This window comes from Perognathus longimembris, chromosome 28, assembly GCF_023159225.1.
Source record: "Perognathus longimembris pacificus isolate PPM17 chromosome 28, ASM2315922v1, whole genome shotgun sequence".
Lineage (NCBI taxonomy): Eukaryota > Metazoa > Chordata > Mammalia > Rodentia > Heteromyidae > Perognathus > Perognathus longimembris.
In genome coordinates this window covers 16,762,524-16,783,924 of record NC_063188.1, presented here as the reverse complement: position 1 = coordinate 16,783,924, position 21,401 = coordinate 16,762,524, and the positions used below count along the sequence as shown (strand labels likewise).

Genomic DNA, 21,401 nt, shown 5'->3' with positions numbered 1-21,401 from the left:
TTGATGCTGTCCCTGAGCTGCTTTTAGCTCAAGGTGAGCACTCTACCGCGTGAGCCATAGTGTCAGTTCCAGCTTTTTTTTTTTTTTTGGTCAGTCATGGGGCTTGAACTCTGGGCCTGGATGCTGTCTCTAAGATCTTCAGCTCAAAGCTAGCGCTCTGCCACTTTGAGCCACAGTGCCACTTCTGGTGGTTAATTGGAGATAAGAGTCACACGGATTTTCCTGCCTGGGTTGGCTTTGAACTGTGATCCTCAGATCTCAGCCTGCTGAGTAGCTAGGATTACAGGCAGGAGCCCCAGGTGCCCAGCCTGTTCCTTACTTTTATAAATTTCTTTTTTTTTTTAAATCTACAACCAAATCCTTTTTCAGTTTTTTTAATAGCCTTTCCGACTGCTGTTTTTCTATCACTTATGCCAATTCTTCTTCCTTTCCTTTACTATGAGCACTCCTCCTGCAACATTCTGTATCCATCCTTTTGCTCTTCTTTCCTTCACTTGCCTTTCAGTTATTTATTCATATTCTTAAACCTCTAGTGATCCTATCTACACCACCAACTTCTACTCCCACTTTTTTCAATTCTGACTCAAATACAAACCATTCCTGCTGATTTTCTAACTACTTACTATCTGAAGCTTATTCCATTCTATCATGTGAACCAGTTCTGTCTACCAGTCCATTATGTCAGTCTTATTCCTATGGACTGAATTTTGTCCTCTTCTCCGCCCAAATATCCTGAAGCTCTAAGAATGGGACCTTATTTGGATAAAGGTGAACTAAATCAGCAGTAATACTCACTAGACACTATGTTGAAAATGAACTATACATCTTGTAGGGGAGGGAGATTGGGAGGGAAAAACTGGGAGAAAATGAGGAAAGAGGTGACACTGTTCAAAAAGTACTCATTACCTGACTTATATAACTACAACCCCTCTATACATCACCTTTATTTTTTTATGGGAAACAAAGGTTTGTATTTAAGACTGGTACCAACCTCAAAGAGAAAACTAGTCAAGACAAAACAGGACATAGAAATAGAGGCTTTATGCCTTGGATGGCATGTCCAGCGTCCACAAGCTGCCAGACAGAGTGATATACATCACCTTTATAATAAATTTTTTTGAAAAAAGAATGGGGGGGGGCTGGGAACATGGCCTAGTGGCAAGAGTGCTTGACTCATATACATGAAGCCCTGGGTTTTATTCCCTAGCACCACATATATAGAAAAAGGCCAGAAGTGGCACTGTGGCTCAAGTGGTAGAGTGCTAACCTTGAGCAAAGAGAAGCCAGGGACAGTGCTCAGGCCCTGAGTCCAAGGCCCAGGACTGACCAAAAACAAACAAACAAATAAAAATGGGACCTTATTTGAGAACTGGGGAGTTACATAAGTAATCAAGTTACAGTGAGATCATTAAGATCCTAACTCAATATGATTAGTGCCCTTACAAAGAAGACATTTAAGCATAGAAACAGTTGTGCATACACAGAAAATGCCATGAGTAAATGGAGGGTAATATATCTGTATGTCAAAGAATGACAGAGATTTCTGGAAAACAATAAAAAACTAGGAGAGAGGCATGAAATAGATACCCCCTCACAGCAATCAGAAGGAATCCACTCTTATGACATGTGGACATTTTAGTCCTAGTGTTCAGGACCATAAGACAATAAATTTCTGTTGTTTAAGCTTCTCAGTATATGCTACTTCATTACAGAAACTCTAGTGAGCTAATAAAAAACTAGTTCTGTAATCTCCCAACCTAGAAGACATACTATTTCTGGGATCTTTCCTTTTCTTTACCATCTATATCCATTCTCACACTAGAGAGTCTAAAAATGACTCAGCATGTTTAATTTCATATGCCATTGTCTTTTTCTTCCACCATTTTTCTCTATTTCCATAGCCAATACTTTAGTCTCAACCTTTATCATTTTACATTCCTATTTCTATAAAGCCTCTGGCTGCTCTCTCTTACTCTAAAATTATCTCCAAAATGTATAATTCATGTTCTTTTATCATGTTAGTATTATAGTTAAGATGCATTTGTAATGTTAAATCTAAGCTTGGTACTCACTGCTCCTTACAATTTGGAGCTATCTTACCCACTCCATCTTTTATTCCCATAAACATCATGCTTATTTCCATCTCAGCACTGATCATTCTATTACTCCACACTGTTGAAATGGTTTCTTACCTCCTCCCCATTATCTAAACATGTGCGCCTTTCTTTCATCTTTTAAAATATTTTATTGTAAAGAGGATGTACAGAGGGGTTACAGTTACCTAAGTTAGGTAATGAGTACATTTCTTTTTGAACAGTATTACTCCCTCCTTCATGTTCTCACATTTTTTTTCCCTCCAGGCCCCCTTCTCCCACAAATTTTATATTTAATTTCCAATATAAAGTCTAGTGAGTATCACTGCTAAATTAGTTCACCCTTTGTCCCATTGTTTCTGTGCTTCCCCTTTCCCAACCCAAATCGGATAAACATGTACGCATGTCCACCTTTCAAGGCCTGGTATGTGTTCAGTGACTGACTATAATGGCCCAAACTGGTATCTCTTGACCTTACTACATTCTAATTAGTACTTTCCAGTTCACACCAAGAAAGGTTATTTCTTATATTTTATGTATTTAGAACCACATTTCCAGCAGTTTACCAAACACAGTATTTGGGAAATCTATAAACTGTGAAATTTGTAAAGAGAGAATAATGAGAAGATATGGGATAGGAGGGAGTCTAGACACCCAGGGAAGAGAAAACATTGGCTAGAACAGTATCTGATAGAGAATTAGTGAAAGTAAATGTTTTCTGAATGTGCTCCCTGGGCCATCAGTATCTAAACAATTTAGGGTGCTGAACTCCTAAACACCAATAAAAACCTATGGAATCAGCCTCTACAGTCCAGAAATATCTATCTATCTATCTATCTATCTATCTATCTATCTATCTATCTATCTTGTGCTTGAGCATAAATCTCTACCACTGAACAACATTGCTAACCCTGTAAATATTTTTTGTATGTGTGCTCCAGTAGTGAGGTTTGAATTCAGGACCAGAGCACTGCCTCTTAGCTTTTTAATTCAAGGCTGGTACTCTAGGACTTGAGCCACAGTTCCACTTTTGGCTTTTGGGTAACTAACTGGAGATAAGGGTCTCATGGACTTTCCTGCTGGGATTCGTTTTGAATCATGATCCTCAAATCTCAGCCTCCTGAGTACCTAGAATTACATGTGAGAGACTCTGTCGCCCATCTTAGAAATATTAAGTTTTAAAAGTAACTGGAATGATTGAGAAGTATACAAATTCTGAGAATCACTAAGTGAAGAAGAAAGACAGATGGTGAAATGAAAAGTTTTTCTTACGTCTAATGCCTACTTAGTACATGTATTCCCCATCCTGATTAGCAATAGAACGAAATAATTTCACAATGCCATGACTTGCTTTGATATGATTCTCCCACTTCGACACATTGTTTTGAGTATAGCAGTCCTATCTCTCACGGCAATGAGATTTCAAGTACTACATCACAAATATAGGCTGACTAACACAGAATCTCTGGAAGACCAGAAATTTTTGGCACTTAAAAAAATATAACAAGAAACATACTACAGGCTTCTGGAATTCAAGTATGGTAGCACAGAGAAAACAGCAACAACTTTGAGATATAGTTGCATAAGTTTTTAATTGGAACCAAGTGATAGTTAAAACATGTAGCTGATTGAGATAAAATCTGAGGACCCTTTCACTGGCTCATGCTGAGTAGGATTTCTGAAGTTGAGTGTTACAGAAGTGAGATAACAGAATTAGATACAATCGAGGAGAAGAAAAATGCACAAAAGTCCTTGAATTAAAATGAATTGAAACCTTCTGGGAGAAAAGCTATTTGCTAAGCTCCATTAAGTCTATTGTAGATAGCTTTATTTGACAAAGCAGCATCCTGGCATGTGGAACAGGAAAGAAAATAGCTATAAGATGATCTGTCAGGGAGTTTCCAGTCTCTAAACGAATAAGACTCTGAGCAGTAGCCAATATGGCTTTTAACTCAAAAGAGATACAGAAGCAAAATGCAATTATATAACCCTAGTAAGTGCATCAATCTGAATCTCCCCCACTCCTCTCTTCTCCCTATAACCCCTCAAACTCCACAATTTACCAAGTGGTTACTCAAACTTATAGCTGCATTTATTTTACTGAAGCACTGGATAAACAGTGGATATACGATTGTAAATAATGAGGTGGAGATACTCCTACAAGACAAAGATTAATTAGTGAAAAACCCCACCCCCCTGCTAAGTACCTAAATAATTTGAATAACTCAATTATTAATAGACATTTGTTTATTTTGGCTATAAGTTTATGGTCTTTATTTGCAGTAATTAGCTCACTTTTCTGAAGATACCGATTAACCAGTGATTACAGCTTATTCATTATGAATAGAAGTTGGTATGTTTAAGGATCCACTATGTTGCTAAAATAAGGAAAATTCAGATGTAACAACTCAAAAATTCTGATTCAGTGGTTTTCTTTCCTTAAGAAGTTATACTTATGGGAAAAAAAGATTCTAAGACTACTCAAGTGAGCACAGAGCTTCAGACTCCAGTATACAAGTGCTGAAATTGGGAAATTCAGACTTGAAGAAACATTGAATAATATATATTAGCTGAGCAAGGGTGGTTTAATTATGACATTTCCATCCATACTTAGAACATACCCCAATCAAATTCACTCCATCTCTCTCTCTCTCTCATACCTCCTTCTTAAAACAACGTCAACAGGTTTCCCCATTCTATTTTTATACATACATATAAAGTACTTCAGCCATATTTACCCTCTTTCAACTCTCTCATTTGGCTTCCCTCACTCTAGCTATTCCTTGACCCTCTACACAGCCTGTTTTATTTTCTTCTTTTTCTTTTAGTGTATATTAAGTGTATGAAGGGAATTCATCATGGTAATTTGCACATGCATATATTATAATTTAGTCAGTTTAACCTCAGCTATTTCTATCTCACAAATAAGAATTTTAATGGATCAATGCCTCCTTAAGTCCTTTACATGACAGGGACAGAAAACCACTACAACTCCAATGTGTACCCAGTGTTTGGCATCTAACAGTGATTAAATAAAATGATGTATTAATTTAACCATGACAAGATCCCTGTTAGGTTGTTTTTAATCATGGACTAATTACAGTGTGGAAGCTGGGGCTTAGTGGGGAAAAAGTCCCTCCAAGTTCCAGAAGAGCTAGGTGTTGGTGTTCTGTCTTTAGGTCCAGTGCTTTTCTATTGTACTTTTTTACAATTTATCTCTTATGATGGTCTGGAAAGGTTTACATGAAAAGATTAGTCTGTTAGTTTGTATTTTACCTGAAAGACTTGTTGACTGGCTGGTATTTTGTTCTTTCCCATGCTAACCTCCCATTTTAGATTGTTTATTACAAAACTGAATGAGAGGTGTTATCCTACTCAAACATTTACCCTATTGGTCCAACTGGGGACCTGCACCATATCATCTGCTTCATAGTTAGGTCCTGAATATACTGTTAGTGCAAAGTTTTTATCTAAACAACTATTTGTGCATTCTTGGTTAGTTCTCAATACAGATTCAAGTAACCAAAATGGTTCCATGTTACAGATATTTGCTTATAGTCTGCAGATTTTTCTTTTAACTGTGGGATTTATTTTATAGAAAGATTTCATTTTTATGTGGATTTCATTCATCAAAAACCTTTTGTTTTTATTTTTGGTGACCTGCCATGAATTATGTCACCAACACCTGTATTTTTCATAATTTCTTTTGCTAAATGTATTTTATTAACCTTGAAATTTTATATCCATCTGTTATTAATTTGGGTGGTTATAAAATATAAATGACCTAGTGTTTATGCATGCATTCTGTCATAGCTTCCACTGCAGAACATACTAATAAATCTAAATTAAATATGGAACAATGCTGCTGAAATGTCCAGTGGTTCTTGGAAAAGGAGTATATTTTTAATTAGGTACTTCAATGGATTATGGGATAAATGGAGACCACAGAAAATGCTGTATACACAGCTTTTGATATTTAGCCAGTGTGTTCTTAGTCCCATCAATTGTTTCTAGTTTATATTCGGTCCCATGGATTCATGGCCATATCTTACTTTGTGGTAAAGATTTGAAAATACTGCCCCATGTAAATAGATATTTGTTACATAAAACGAAGTAAAATTAAATTTACCTGATTCTTCTGTTTCTTTTGCTTCTGTTGTTTCTTCTATTTCATCATCAGACATTTCCATTTCTTCTTCTCGCCTGATTCCCATTAATTCATCATTATGAATGTTGCGAATTTCCTAAGGTTAAAAGGTATGCTTCTTAGGTGGGAAAACCTTACAAAATGTTGAGGAAATGGACAGATATCAGATAAGTTTTGGTGGGGATATATTAAAAACTCTCTTTTCTAATTTGATGAAAGACATCAATCAACATATTCAAAGAGCAATGAACCCCCACAAGGTAGATGGAAAAAAAAAACCATCTAGGAACATCATAGTCAAACTGTAGAAAATTAAAGAAAAAGTGAAACTTTTGAAAGAATTCAGAGAAAAAACACCACATTATCTAGAAGATAATAACAATTTAAACATTTTTATTTCTTTCAGAAGTAATAGAGGTCAGAGGCTCATGGGAAAATCTCTTCAAAGTTCAAAAAGAAATAAAAATACCTATTTATCCAGAATTCTATTTTCAAAGAAAATGCAGAGAATGGTGATGAATAAATATGTCAAGAGAAAAGTAAATCTGTAAGAATTCATTAGCAAAAGATTTGTACTATAGGAAATACTGAAGAAGAGTTTTCAAACTGAAAGGACATGCTACTGAGTGTAAATACAGATCTTTAGGAAAGCATGAACACTGGAAGTGATCAATATCACACTGAGAAAGTCACTTAAGAGAAGCAGCTTGCAATCATTTGGAGGCTACTTGATGCCTGTCAGTCTCCTCAGCACTAAGCTTAAAATTTCTTGCTGAGGTTTACTCCTACTGGGATGTCATACAGGAAATATTCAAAGCTGTCTGATGAAAATTGCTTCTGCTTATGAGGATAATACATATTTCAAATGGATTTCTTAATAATTAATACTTTATGTAGTTACTCTGTATCCCAGCTAATTTCTTCCTTTTTTATTCCTTTTATCAGGAAAAATAATGATTTCTATTTCAAGTTAACTTTTCATTAAGAATAAGTGAAAAATGCTTGAAAAAGTGAGCTATTCAGTATCATCACTGATTCTTAAGAAGTAATAGAAAAATCAGATGCTAACATAGCATCTCCTATGTACTACAGAGACTACTTAAAATCGGAGAAAATAATGACCTGCTTGAGAAAAATGAACTTTAAAGGGCTGTGTCATGAGAGATTGCTGTGTCTTATTCAAACTCATTGCGCAGAGAACAATAAAGAACTTCTCATTTTTGTGAACTCATTCTATCCCAGAAGACTGGGTTTTAGCTATCATCAGCACTGTTACTAGAAAGGTGATTATAATGAGGTTTGACATTGGAAAATTTGAATATTGTACAATTTACTGCATCAGGAAATGTTGTGGCTTTCTAGATGCCTAACAAAAATGTAGACTGTCAGGATATAAGTAGAGATCAGGTCTCAATTCACACACGTCACTAACCCTGGTAAAGATATTGTGTTTCTCAGAAGAGTAAATTATGTTCCTTCTAGGGAAATATCTCAGGGCAGGAAAACCAGAGTGCTGAGACATGTCCCATAGCTACCCGGCATTCATAAAGCATCTTTCTGCCTCCAGCTGGGCAAGAATGAATAATCTCTTATTAGAAATAGAAAGAAATTCAACAGCTATGTGATATGGCTTATCTAGAGGTCCTTTACAGTTTCAAAAGTCCCTAGAATATAAGACTTAGAGAAAAATTTACCTAAATGTCTCAAGACATTTTAGAAACAGTAATTACCAGTTATTTTAACTGATAATGAAATGAGGGTAAGAAAAACGAAGGGAAAGGTTGTTCTGAGTTGTTCAGTTAAGTAAAGTGGTAGAGCTCAGAGCTGTCTACCAACTATACAACCCTTTTTTAGCTGCAAAGAAACTAAGATTCATATGATTATTCTTTCATAAATATCCAATATTAAATCACACAAGTGCATTAAAAGCAAATAGAAAAGCAGAGGCCATGGGGTGCCATACTAAAGTAAATTTATAGGAAGCATTTAGTAAATGATAATACCTACAAGAAAAGTCGAGTTAGATTTTATTTCTTTGAAAACTTTACCATTAAGGATATTTCACACAAAGTACTTCATTATATATGTATGAAAATAGAATAATGAAATCTGTTGTGAAGAATTTCATATACATGCATGAAAATAGAAAAAGCATTTCATAGCTGAGCTGTTTTCTACATTTTCTGGTTAGATGAGAGAAGTTCTACTTTGAGAAACAAACCCTACCAAATGCTTTCAGTGCAGAGGGCTGTAAGGTGGCACGCACCTGTAAAAGGCATTTTATCTAGCTTGAGTATAGATACAGACAGGGGAAGAATTCTAAGTCACTGAAGCACAGATAGCAAAGGAAATAGCTGTCTTCTAGATTTGCCCCATTTCCTATCTTGGCATTTGGGTACAATGATGAAACCAACATCATTTTCAGCCATTTGTATGTGTTAATGTCTACCCCAAATCTATTGAATCAGGTCACTGGTTGACTACATCATAAAAGGTAAGACAACCCTCCTCAAATTTCTAGGCTACTCTTCTGTCCAGTGTAGATCTTTGGTATCATTCATTTCAACAGTAAACTTCTAGTAATTTCTGAAATGGCATTATAATGATTTTGAGTGTTTCAATGATCACTTTTTTTCCTGAAGCTTAGACATTTATGTTTCTCTACAATGGAGAACAAAAAAGAACACCTTTGTATAGATTGAACCCCAAACTTGAGACAGCAGGAAATATTTGGATAGAATCATTTTTTTGTGATTGCTGACATTTGTGATTTATCATAAAGCAAGCAAACCATAAATCATTATACATTAGCTAGTTAACTATAGTTTCACAAAATTTATGTGGACTAAGATTCATCTTATTTATACTTAATGATAGCAATATGATTATCAGGTAACAACATTCATAAATGTATAACCATATTTACTTACCTGGACTTTCAACATTAACAAGAAATTTAGCAGAGAAAGGGACATGAGAGAAGGGAAAAGAGCAGAGGCTAAGGATATTAACTTCTACATCTGGATGAAACAATTTGATCTGAAATATGACTTAATACAATGAAGCAAAATGCCAATACAGGCTTGTAATATCTATTGTATGATACATAATGGAAATATAAATTAGGCTGATCCGAATTGGGTCAGTATGCTTTTTGGTGGCTGAATGGGAACAGCTAGTATTAGTGTAAATGAGTCTTAAAACAAGCAGATGAGGATGATTTGAATATCTATCTGCAAATAATTCTTCAGACATTGAAATGTAAATCTAGAAAAAAAGTTATTTTATCAACCATAGCATTTCACTTTTACAACAATACTAGTGATCATCATGGCCCTTTCCCTCTGCTCCAATGGTGCAAAATAAAAAAAAAATATCCTATTAGGGAAGATGCAGAGGACTGGTTAATGATATGTTAGTGCCTACTCATTAGTGCCTACTCATTGTGGCTCCAGTGTGTGTGTGTGTGTGTGTGTGTGTGTGTGTGTGTGTGTGTGTGTGTGTGTGTGTGTGTGTACACATTTGAAGGATTACTACCTGAACTAGCATGAAGAAAGCACACAGAGTTTTATTCAGTAGAAAAAGAGTTCTCCAAACCAACACAACTACCATTTCAATTACTATAGACACACTATTAGCAAGGGGAGGGACTTTGGCTTATCTTACCACCCTTTACCAACTATATTAGCAGAAGCCTCACACACCTATAAATCAAGAAAGTAAAGCAACAAAAAAGACTCAGTAGCAAATAAGTCAGCCTAGAATGTGTTCTCCGTGTTTGTGCTCCCCAAAGGTGAGAACTTTGTCTTCTTACTCCATATCATCTCTATCCATAGAGACAGTGGTGGCTTCTGACAGAAGGGTGACAAGGAGATAAGGAATGGGAACTTTATGATATGAGGCAGTCACCAGATGACTTATTCCCAAAGGCAATGGTGAAAAGGTTAAATGTCAGAAACTTCAGACTTGATGAAAGAACTGACTTTTAAGTTGCAGTTCTGATGTCAAGGTGAAGAAAAGCCCATTCAGTTGATGAACCTTGATTTAGAGTAGGAACCTAATCATTACACTTCTGGTGTTCAGCTGAAAATGTTGCTTGAACACAAAGCAGAGAAGTGTGTGTAAACTTTAATCTGAAATCAAAGTCCTCTCTTACCTATAAATCTGCTACCTATGAAGATGGCTAAAATATTTAATAAAGTAGCTCAAAGATATTTTTTGTTCCACTGTCACACAAAGAAGCTTCTAGCCTGAACTGTCAAGACACTCTGATAAATGTTAAGACAGCCCTAATATTACTAACACTAGAAACATAGGTCAATAATTACTGTTGTACTCAAGACTAGCTAGCGTAGAGAAGAAAACTTATAATTATCCCAGCTACATTTTCATGACTACTGTTTCTATCCAGCAGAATGTGTTCAAGACAACATGGGTATATTTATTCTCTCTTTGACAGCAGGTGATCTGGACACTGACAGGCTAAAGAACATGCCTTAGTGTTTCATTAGGGCCTTGTCATGACCATGGGAACTTGGCACTATTTAATTCTGGCTAAACTCCAAATCAATAACTTGTTAAAGAATGAAACTGTCCCCATGAGGAGCTAGCAGAGTAAAAAGTTACTAACCTCAGCTTGTTTGCACCAAACACTGATGTTTTTACGCTGGGCTTTTGTAAAATGGTCCCATGCCTTCTGTTTGGAGGCGGAATGGTACACAGCCACTATCTGCTCAACTGCAGTATCAAATCAGCAGCCAGATCATCCAGAGTATCACCCAGGGATAGCAAAAGGAAGGAAAAGGAAAAGAAAAAGAAAAAAGAAGCATTAGTCTTGTACCTTCCAGTTGTAACAATATATACAGTATAATCAGCTCAAAAAGAAGACATATTAATACCTAGAAAGAAGAAAGGGAATTCTAGAAGGGTTGGCATGAAATGCTGAGTAAAGTTTTTTTTTTGTCAGTCCTGGGGCTTGAAATCACCCTGAACACCGTCCCTGGCTTCCTTTGCTCAAGGCTAGCACTCTACCACTTGAGCCATAGCACCACTTCTGGCTTTTCCTGTTTATGTGATGCTAAGGAATCGAACCTAGGTTTTCATGCATGCTAGGCAAGCACTCTACCACTAGGCCATATTCCCAGCCCTGACTTAAGTTTTAATAGTGACAGTATGTATTTGTTCAGGTAGAAGAGGCAAGGGTTGTAATACACATATTTTTGTTTAGGTTTTATTTATAGTTAAGTTTTGCATAACATGGAAGCAAATTAAGCTAATAAACACTGGCTCCTTTTATTAATCAGCTTTCTGAAATAAGCTGGGACGTTTACTTTAGTGTAACTTGTTCTTTCATTTTTTCTGAGGTATATTGAACCAGAAGCATTGAATCAAAACCTAAGATGATTGGTAGACTAGGTCTACCTAAATAGGCTTTTGGACTGGAGAAATGTAAGTGAATCCTGTCCTGGAAAATATTTTTAAGGTCTCTTTAAAATGTTCAGTGGGAAGGGAGGGGGGCATGAGGGACAAGGCAACAAACAGTACAAGAAATTTATCCAATGCCCAACGTATGATACTGTAACCTCTCTGTACATCAGTTTGATAATAAAAATTTGAGAAAAAAAATAAAATGTGCAGTGGGAAATATGTCCAAATATTCCAGTTCAAGAGAGAGGAAGCTTAGATATGTCACTTTTGGGGAAAGGCAGAGCAAGAGCCACTGCCTAGCAAGGTGTTCACAGTAAGAAAATCTAGAGGCATATATTTTTCTTTATGGCCCTGTTTATACTCTATCTTACGGATTTATATTCTCACAATGCTTGCTGCTCTCATTTCTGACTTATTCTGAAGTTCTGAAGACTGTTGTTCACCTCTTGGATTTTATGTTCATATATGCTTCTAAAACACAAGTGGAAAATGGAATAAGTCTTCCTTAATCCCAGTTATGCACGTGTCAAGCATGGAAAGTAAAGTATAAGAGGAGTGGGCCACAATTGTTTAAAAGCAAAGTCATAAAATCGTGCCCTTATTCTTAGGAGAAATATAATTCCTTACTGAAAAAATATGACTATATAAAAATTACTTGACAATTGATCTGTTCTATCTCATTTAAGAGACCCTGGCTAGGCCTGAAGCAGTGTTTCTTTTTGAAAATGGCCATTTCAAAGGCCTCTCACCTTTTCAGTAAAAGCAGTGGCAGAATGAAAACTAAATATAAACTGTACAAGCAACACATAAGCTTTTTTAATAAAAATCATCTTGGGTAATATAATTACATTTATCAATATAAGTTCCAGAAAAGGGGCTGGGAATGTGGCCTAGTGGTAGAGTGCTTGTTTAGCATGCATGAAGCCCTGGGTTCAATTCCTCAGCACCACATATACAGAAACAGCTGGAGGTGGCACTGTGGCTCAAGTGGTAGAGCACTAGCCTTGAGTGAAAAGAAGCCAGGGACAGTGCTCAGGCCCAAGGATTGGTAAAAAAAATGTTCCCCAAAAGCATATTAGCGGAAGATAATAATGCAAATCTGAAGGAAAACAGATTTAGAATGCTGATACATCCTAACTTTAGTAATAATATATCTAACACTCCATGAGGCCTGGGGTTGCATAAGGATGAGTTGTAAACCAAATATCAGTGTTTCTACAGAGTTGTAGTAGATATACCCAAGAAAATGAAAATAAAAGGTGTGCAATGCCTATGTGCATCTGATCATGTAAAATAATATTTATCAAAATGAACTCCAGGAAGTTTCCTTTGTGACTAAGTGAGGGACCCTCTCGTCCTGCCAGCAGAATTCTAGCATCCACTCACATTGAATGAGAATTCCAGAAAGGGCCTGCTTGAATTTCTCCTTTGCTTCTTCCATGTCTTTCTCATGGGCAGCTTTCTCATTTACTAGGCGGCGGACGTGGCTGTTGGCTGACTGGATCATGGAGTAGAAGTTGTTGGCACTTCGACGGTTCACCTCCCCTCGCTCAATCCAGGTGAGCAAGGTTTGCACAGCTTCAGAGAATTTGGAATCATCTGAAAAAAAGGTGAGTTTATTTTTTAAAACTATGCAAGGTAATCAAATCTCAACCTGTTTTCACAATATACTGGTGAGGAGGTCACCACAGGTTTTTTTGGCTAATAAGGAACCCCCTGTGCAACATGTGTACACATGGGCAGCAGGCAGAAAGGCAGGAAGGCTAAAAAATAGACTGATTATGCTTTATGAAGCATTTCAAAAAGAGTCTTGTTTCTGCTTCAAAATACCTCTGGGTAGAGAGAAAAAGTATGTGGGGGTTCCGAAGTAGCAGTAAGGCAACCTCACAATTCTTCAATCCTGTGTTTTAATAATAAAAAAGCAAAAAAGTCTTGAGTTTAACTTGAATTTAGTAGTAATTTTACCCTGGATTCATGGAATTATAGCATTGGAAGGAACCTAGGGAATAACATCAATAGCATTCAATTCATAGCCCCAGGCCTTCCACTCACTTCCAGTTACAATCTATTTTGATGCAGTTCATTTTATTTCTATACTTCTTTGCATCTTTTTTCCTCTGGCTTGAAGAACCTTACAAGTAGATTTCTACATCTACTTAGGAGTTATTCTGTGACAAAGATAGCAGCACAGCTCTTCCAATGCTTTCAGTCCAAGTATCTGAACCACCCACTTACACATTCTGCTGTTACACACTTAAGAGGGACGGTCCATTAGCATCCTATTGAAACTTCACATCCCTCTTTGTCTAGAGGCCTTATGTCAAGTGGAAATACCTTGCACTGCAATTTTAACTTCTTGTCTCTTGCCCTTTATTCAGTGCAAGCACATAATGAAAGAAGAGCTTTTCATTTCATTATTTGGATGCAGTCTTTATGTCAATGGTTTATTTTTGCTTATTGTTAGGGCCACACAACCAGAAAAATCAGTTTTTAAATATAAACTGATGTGGTTAATGTCATATGAAGAGGCAAGCCTTAGACCTGGCATGGTACCAATGTTTTCAGGCCTTACTATTTTTCAAAATGTGTAATTATTTCTGTGTCACTTCTGGACTCGATGTTTTCTTTTTTTCCCCAATGCCAGAAGTCAAAATCAATTCAAAGGGATTTTTAAAAAATTTCTTAAATCTATGAATCCCTGGGGTTATGTGATGTAAACAATTTTGGTGAGTGAGACCTAATTGGAAAGTAGAATTAGTAGGATCTTGCTGAGCTGAGAGCCTAAGAAGCTAGGCAAATTGGTGCCATTAGAGCTGGGCAGGTGGCCTTAAATTGAGCAACAGCATTCATTCAATAACATTAGCTATATTCAGAAAATGAGTGACCAGATTTGAGAAACTAAGACAAGAGAATGGACAGGGTGGCTTAAATTAGCAAAGTAGCCTTGAGAAACAAGTAAGAACAGAATTAAAAACTAAAAGGCAGATTGACATAGCAACGTGTAAAAGTTTCCCTAACCACTTGATGAAATAAACTGGCTCTTGTTGTTTGGATAGTGGGATCTCACAGCTGTATGCTTTCTTGGCTTGCCTTTTCAGTGTGTTTGGATTCTATCCGTTGAGCCATGCCTCTATCTTTTCCCAGGATTTTTCTGTCCAAGCTGGCTTCTAGTCATGACCTTCTAGATATCAGCATCCTGAGTAGCTAAAATTGCAGGTGTGAGCTACTAGAACTTGGCAAATTGGCCTTTTCAAATGATCAAAAAGTTTCATTTTATTCTAAGTCTCGAGTAAAGTAAAAAGAATGTACGTGGTGAGTATGTTCTGGACTTGCATTTCCTAAACTTTAAAATGAGTATTTTACCAGATTTTCAAGTTAACACAAAGTTCTATGTTGATTCACTCATTTGATTAAGAATTTAGATCAACTTTGTATCCACTAGAAAAGGAGACAAAGAGATCTGAAGTCATGAATTTTACCTACATTTCTCTGGTGGGGAATGTGGGGGGAAAACATGTCTGTTTCTTGTTAGTTACCTTTTATCTGGAGGAAAAAGAAGCCATCTTTTGAATAAATACAGGAGCAGAGATATAGGTAACATTGATACCTTTTCCAGCTTCTTGAATACAGAGTATAACTCTATATTAGCAAGGCTCCAACAAAGAAAATGCTTAGTGGGAATTTCAAAGGGATATTGGCTATAACACAGCAATTTATTTATTTGTTTTGTTTTTGCTGCCAGTCCTGGGGCTTGAACTCAGGGCCTGGGCACTATCCCGGAACTTCTTTTTGCTCAAGGCTAGCACTATACCACTTGAGCCACAGCGCCACTTCCGGCTTTTTCTGTATATGTGGTGCTGAGGAATCAAACCCAGGGCTTCATGTATACCACTAGGCCATATTCCCAGCCCCAACACAGCAATTTATTACGTTTCTCTAGAGAAAAGAGTTCGTTTAATCATGGAGATTGCATACTTCCTGTACCTTTCAGTTTTTCAGCAACAATGCTACATTCGTGGTCTGAGTAATGGACCACTGGGGGAGGAGATGGCGGGCGCAGTCTTTCTTCTTCCATCCTTCTACGGTGGCGCTCCTCTCTTGCTAGCATACGCTGTTTACACTCCCACTCATACAGGTCATCTCGAGCCTGGGCGAAGTCAACATGGAGGCGCCCTGTGTCCTTCTTGTCAGTACTGGAGCCCAAGCGAATTCGGTAACCTATATGTAAGAGAAAGGGTAAGAGGGAGGATTGAGCAACTCTAGGTACTTTTCCAAGGTCAATATGGCTGCATATGGCTGCAATAGTTATCTTGAGTGACCACATTATCCCCAATTCCCTTCTTAGAAGGGAAGTTGAAACGTTGAAAGTGTTACACTATGACCTCATCTCTTAAAAGCTGCAGCTTCCATCACCATCCACCACCTACCGCCACTGCCACCGCCGCGGGGACCCTTAGGAAGGATCTGCGCCACTGAGCCTGCGCACAAAAGCCACCGCGCACACCTACGACGGCCACGAAGATTCTGCGTCACTGAATAAGCACGAGAATCCCATTGCTCCCACCGCCATTTCCGCCGCACTACTGCCCCCTGGCGGAAGCTGCCCTCTGCGGCTGCGCACTGCTGCCCCCGCGCCGCCGCCGCCACCGCCACTGCTGCTGCTGCCACCAGCCGGCGACATTGTCAGGAAGAACCCATGCCTCTGAGTCCAGGCGGGAAAACCTCTGCTCCCATCATTCCCGCTGTTGCTGTGTGGCTTGCCTTCACCATTGCCACTTGCCTCATCACCGCAACATAACCTGCCACTGCACTTGCCAGACAGAGACCCCTAGACAAGCCTACCCCCGTGCAGCGCAATACCACCTCTAGATCCTGTGACTAACTCATCCAGGACCCTTTCCTAGGGGAACCAGCTCTCTGGTGACCCAAACTCCCCTGACCAAAATTCCCACCTGAAAGGAAGGGATCATACATGAAGGGAGCAAAGATCCAAACTCTTTTCCTAAACTTTTCTAGGCTATGGAGGAAAGACTACTGGGACACAGCTCCACCCCTGGTGCTAGAAAACTACAAATCCCAACTCCCCCCAAATCGCTTGCAATTAGGCTTGAGAGTGGGATTCTACGTAGCAACTACACTCCCATATCGAGTTTGTTTCCGGTTCAGATTTCGATCTCCACTTCCGGATAGCAGTTCCGTCGAGGTTTTCTGGTTTTGGTTTCTACTTCCCGTTTGGAGTTTGTTTGCGGTTTCCATTTCCACTTCCGGTTTGGAGTCCGGTTTTGGTTTCAGTTGGGTTTCGGTTTCCAAATCCAGTTTGGAACTTGGTTTTGATGAATGAATTCCAACAGAAGGAAAGGGAGTCCAATGACAGTAAGGTCACCCAGTTAAAGCATTTGAGAGAGAACATTCAAAACTGAATCAAAGAGGTAAAGCCTATACAAGATCTAAAACAAAGCATTAATAGAGAGATGGAAGCCATAAAAACGACCCGTTAGAAGGAAAGAAGGTAAAAACAAAGTAGAAAGTCTTGAAAGCAGGTTGGATTACATAGAAGCCTGAATCTCTGGAATTGAAGACAGTCTAGACAAATCCAAGAAAGAAGACGCATCTCGTCGGAGATCCAAGATACAACTGGAAAGCCTAATTTAAGGCAAATAGGGATTGAGGAGGCCCTACAGAAGGAAGCTAATGGAAATATATTTGACAGAATCCTAGCACAGAACTTCCCAAATATCCAAAAGGATAGGCTCATCCAGATAAAAGAAGCTTTTACAACCCCAAACAGATCAGACTCAAAGAAAAGTAGGTTGCATGGTTTCCCTCATTTGTAAGAACTAGAATATGCAAATGTGGTACATAGACACAATGGAATTTTATGCCTCTATCAGAAGGAATGACATTGCCCCATTCGTAAGGAAATGGAAAAACTTGGAAAAAACTATACTAAGTGAAGTGAGCCAGATCCAAAGAAACATGGACTCTATGGTCTCCCTCATAGGGAATAATTAGCACAGGTTTAGGCTAGTCAGAGCAGAGGATCACAAGAGCCTAATAGCTCCTATGAATGCATAAAATCATGCTAAGTGAAATGAACTCCATGTAATGGAAACAAGTGTTATATCACTGTTTTAATTACTTTCAACATGCCATGTAAAACCGTAGCTTCTTTTGTTGATGATCCTCTTGTATCCCTTCCTGTGGTTGTACTGCTGCTATCACTGTATCTCATCTGAATACACTGGACACTGTATATACTGGTATTAGAACTAGGGAAGTGAAAGGGAATATCAAAATTGAGAGACAAAGGATAAAAAGACAAACGACTCCAAAAGCAATACTTTCTTTCAAAGCCATTTAGTGTAAACCAACTGAACAACTCATGGAGGGAGAGGAGAAGGGGGGGGGGATGAGGGAGGAGGTAACAAACAGTACAAGAAATGTACCCAAGGGGCTGAGGATATGGCCTAGTGGCAAGAGTGCTTGCCTCGTATACATGAGGCCCTGGGTTCGATTCCCCAGCACCACATATACACAAAATGGCCAGAAGGGGCGCTGTGGCTCAAGTGGCAGAGTGCTAGCCTTGAGCAAGAAGAAGCCAGGGACAGTGCTCAGGCCCTGAGTCCAAGCCCCAGGACTGGCCAAAAAAAAAAAAAAAAAAAAAAAAAAGAAATGTACCCAAGGCCTAACCTATGAAACTGTAACCTCTCTGTACACCAGTTTGACAATAAAATAAAAATTAAAATAAAAAAACTGAAAAAAAGAACTAGAATGTCTATGATATTCTTAACAGGGGATCTCAATAACACAATTGCTATGTGCATTGGACCATATATAATGAAGTTTATCAACATGAACTCCAAGATTTGGAAACAAGAGGTTCTTATTGGGCTGGGGATATGGCCTAGTGGCAAGAGTGCCTGCCTCATATACATGAGGCCCTGGGTTCGATTCCCCAGCACCACATATACAGAAAATGGCCAGAAGTGGCGCTGTGGCTCAAGTGGCAGAGTGCTAGCCTTGAGCAAAAAGAAGCCAGGGACAGTGCTCAGGCCCTGAGTCCAAGCCCCTGGACTGGCAAAAAAAAAAAAAAAAAAAAAAAAAAAAAGAGGTTCTTATTATGACCCATATGTAGTTTTTTTTCTTTTTTTCTCTCACTTTTCTGTACCTTGTGTCTTGAATATGTTTATTCAATCTGTGGAAGGAAAAGGGAATCACTGAAACAGCAGGACAAAGGATGAACTAAAGCAACATTGATATTTACTTGACACTATGTTGGAAATATGCTTTAAAACACGGGGGGGGGCAGTTAGTAGGGGTAATCAGGAGAAAATAAGGGCTGGGGTAACAGTGATTAAAAACAAATGTACTCATTACCTTACTTATGTAACTGTATGTAACCCCCTGCTCATCACCTTTTCAGTAAAGATAAAATTTTAAAAAGATGCATTGTATCTGACATGTTGAATTGAAACCCCTTTGTACAACTTCTTTAAAAGATAATAATAAATAAAATTTAAAAAGGGACAAAAACAACAAAAAACCAATCTCATCTCTCAAAAACAGTTTTATTTATGTAGGTTAGTTTGACCTATTCTTATGAGTTTCATTCCTCCATCTGATATAGTACCTTTGGATTGAGGATATCTGAGTGATGACATCAAGAATGAACATAAAGAGTTTAGATGAAAGATGTCTTTGCTAACTTACATTATGTTAGTCATATTATTATACAGAATTCTGCTAAGATTAAATCAATTTTCTTGGGATTGTAGTATCTAAAACTGCATCCCAGATACACTTGCAATTGTAGACCATTTTTTTTCCTGTGAAAAACTAAAAGACATGATGGGAAATGGTACATAATCCAGATGAGATAAAATTTCAAATCCTTAAATTATATTGGCATGATTACAATAATAATAGAGCAGGGATTTAAAAATCAGGATTCTGTTGTCTATCTCTACTTTTTGTGCCAAATATGCTGCCCCAAGCCAAGTCTTTTAGCAAAAAATTAAAAATAAAACAAACGCTGCCAAGTACTAAAAGTTCAGGAACTGAGCTAGATACTCACACAAACATGTATGTCATGTAATTCTCAGCACAAGTTTGCAGGGGAAATATTTTAGAAAAGAAAAATCTTATCAGAGTGGTTTGAGAGGTTAAACAACTTGCTCTGGGCCAAAGAAGTACCAGCTGGTAGAGGATTCAGAACTTGAATTTAGGTCCTTAGGCTCAAAATTGATTGTGCATTCCTGCATTCTCTAGACTAATACTCAAAATAGATTTTTGTCCTTGGCTAAGACAAATTTAACAGGAGCTAAAGTTGACTTCCTTAAAAGAACTAAACTGTATATATGGATGAAATTTATGAAAAAATAGTTTTGTAAGACACTGGATATCAGAGAATGAAGACAGTAATTACTGGGAAATAAGAACCAAATGTGGTCACTGGTTAGAGGCTTTAGCATTCAAACAGGGCATGGTCTTCTAGCCAAGCTGAGAATAAACTTGGAATCTAGGGAGATTATGGCAAATGAAGCTTCTAAAGCAGAGTACCAGAAACAAGAGAGACTCAAACGAAGTTCAGAGATTTGCAGAAGGTGATCCATGATTATTTAGTTGCCTATTGATGCCTGCACATAAGTGGAAAACACCTCATTTTTAAAGGTAACACTCTATGAACCTCACATGGGGCTGGAAATAGCTCGTTTTCCCCACTACTCATAGCAGAAAAAATAAACCTTCATACTTCACAGAGTACTGGCTAATCAGAAAGGTTTTACAAGAATAATGGAGAAAAAAATAGCGCCAGACTCTTTTGGTCCTGCTGAATACTGTTTAAAAAGCAATATCTAGTTGGGCACTAGTGGCTTACACCAGTAGTCCCAGCTACTCAGGAAGCTGAGATATGAGGACCACAATTCGAAGGAGGCTGGGGCACGAAAGTCCGTGAGACTTATTTCCAACTAACCAGCAAAAAGCCACAAGTGGAGAAGTGGCTCAAGTGATCCAGCACCAGCCTTAAGTGAAAAATCTAAGGGACAGCACCCAAGCTCTGAGTTCAAGCCCCAGTATTGAGGACACACACACACACACACACACACACACACACACACACACACACACAGCAATACCTAAAAGAACCAACATTTTCTTGTTACTTCATTTCAGACCAAAACTTACGAATATTCATAGAATAAAACATTCTGTCTCCAAGTAAGGTAAAATTTAAATATCTGATATCTAATAAAAATATCTGTTTACAAAGAAAAAGGGAAATATGCACCATAATTAAAACTTAAGAAAACCACTCAATTGAAACAGACTCAGAAGTGGTGCATAAAGTATAATTAGCCAAAAACAACCACCAATGTTAGGTTTTATATAAATAAGTGGCTAGAGAAAAGACTGAACATATTAAGCAGAAATACAAAAAACATACTAAACGCTTAAACTACACTGTCATAGTTGGGAAAAACATCATTGGATAGGACAATTGGCAAATCATACATTGTAAAAGAAAGAAAAGAAGAACTTTAACAGAGAACAATATAAACTATCCAAAATGAAACACAAAGAGGAAAAAATACTGAACAAAAGCATGTGAGCTCCAGTCAGTGAGCTGTGAGACAATGTTAAAAGGCCCAATGGATGCCAAAGTGGAGCTCTGAATGCAGAGGAGAAGGGAAGGAATAGAAAAAAATCCACTCCAACAAAGGGAAAAAAATTCA

General features: G+C 37.8%; 1 protein-coding gene across 10 annotated transcripts in view; it reads right to left on the bottom strand.

The window, feature by feature from the left end:
• Enox2 (ecto-NOX disulfide-thiol exchanger 2) overlaps positions 1–21,401 on the bottom strand; it is a 293,814-nt gene that overhangs the window by 27,617 nt on the left and 244,796 nt on the right. For all 10 annotated transcript variants that reach the window (XR_007209419.1, XM_048336778.1, XM_048336775.1 and 7 more), the window contains 4 exons: positions 15,652–15,885; positions 13,054–13,266; positions 10,871–10,977; positions 6,223–6,337 (listed from right to left, as the gene is read on the bottom strand). Coding sequence is in view for 9 of the 10 variants with exons in the window: in XM_048336778.1 (XP_048192735.1) it covers positions 6,223–6,337; positions 10,871–10,977; positions 13,054–13,266; positions 15,652–15,885 (669 nt within the window). In the remaining variant the exon portion in view is untranslated. The remainder of the gene's footprint in view (positions 1–6,222; positions 6,338–10,870; positions 10,978–13,053; positions 13,267–15,651; positions 15,886–21,401) is intronic.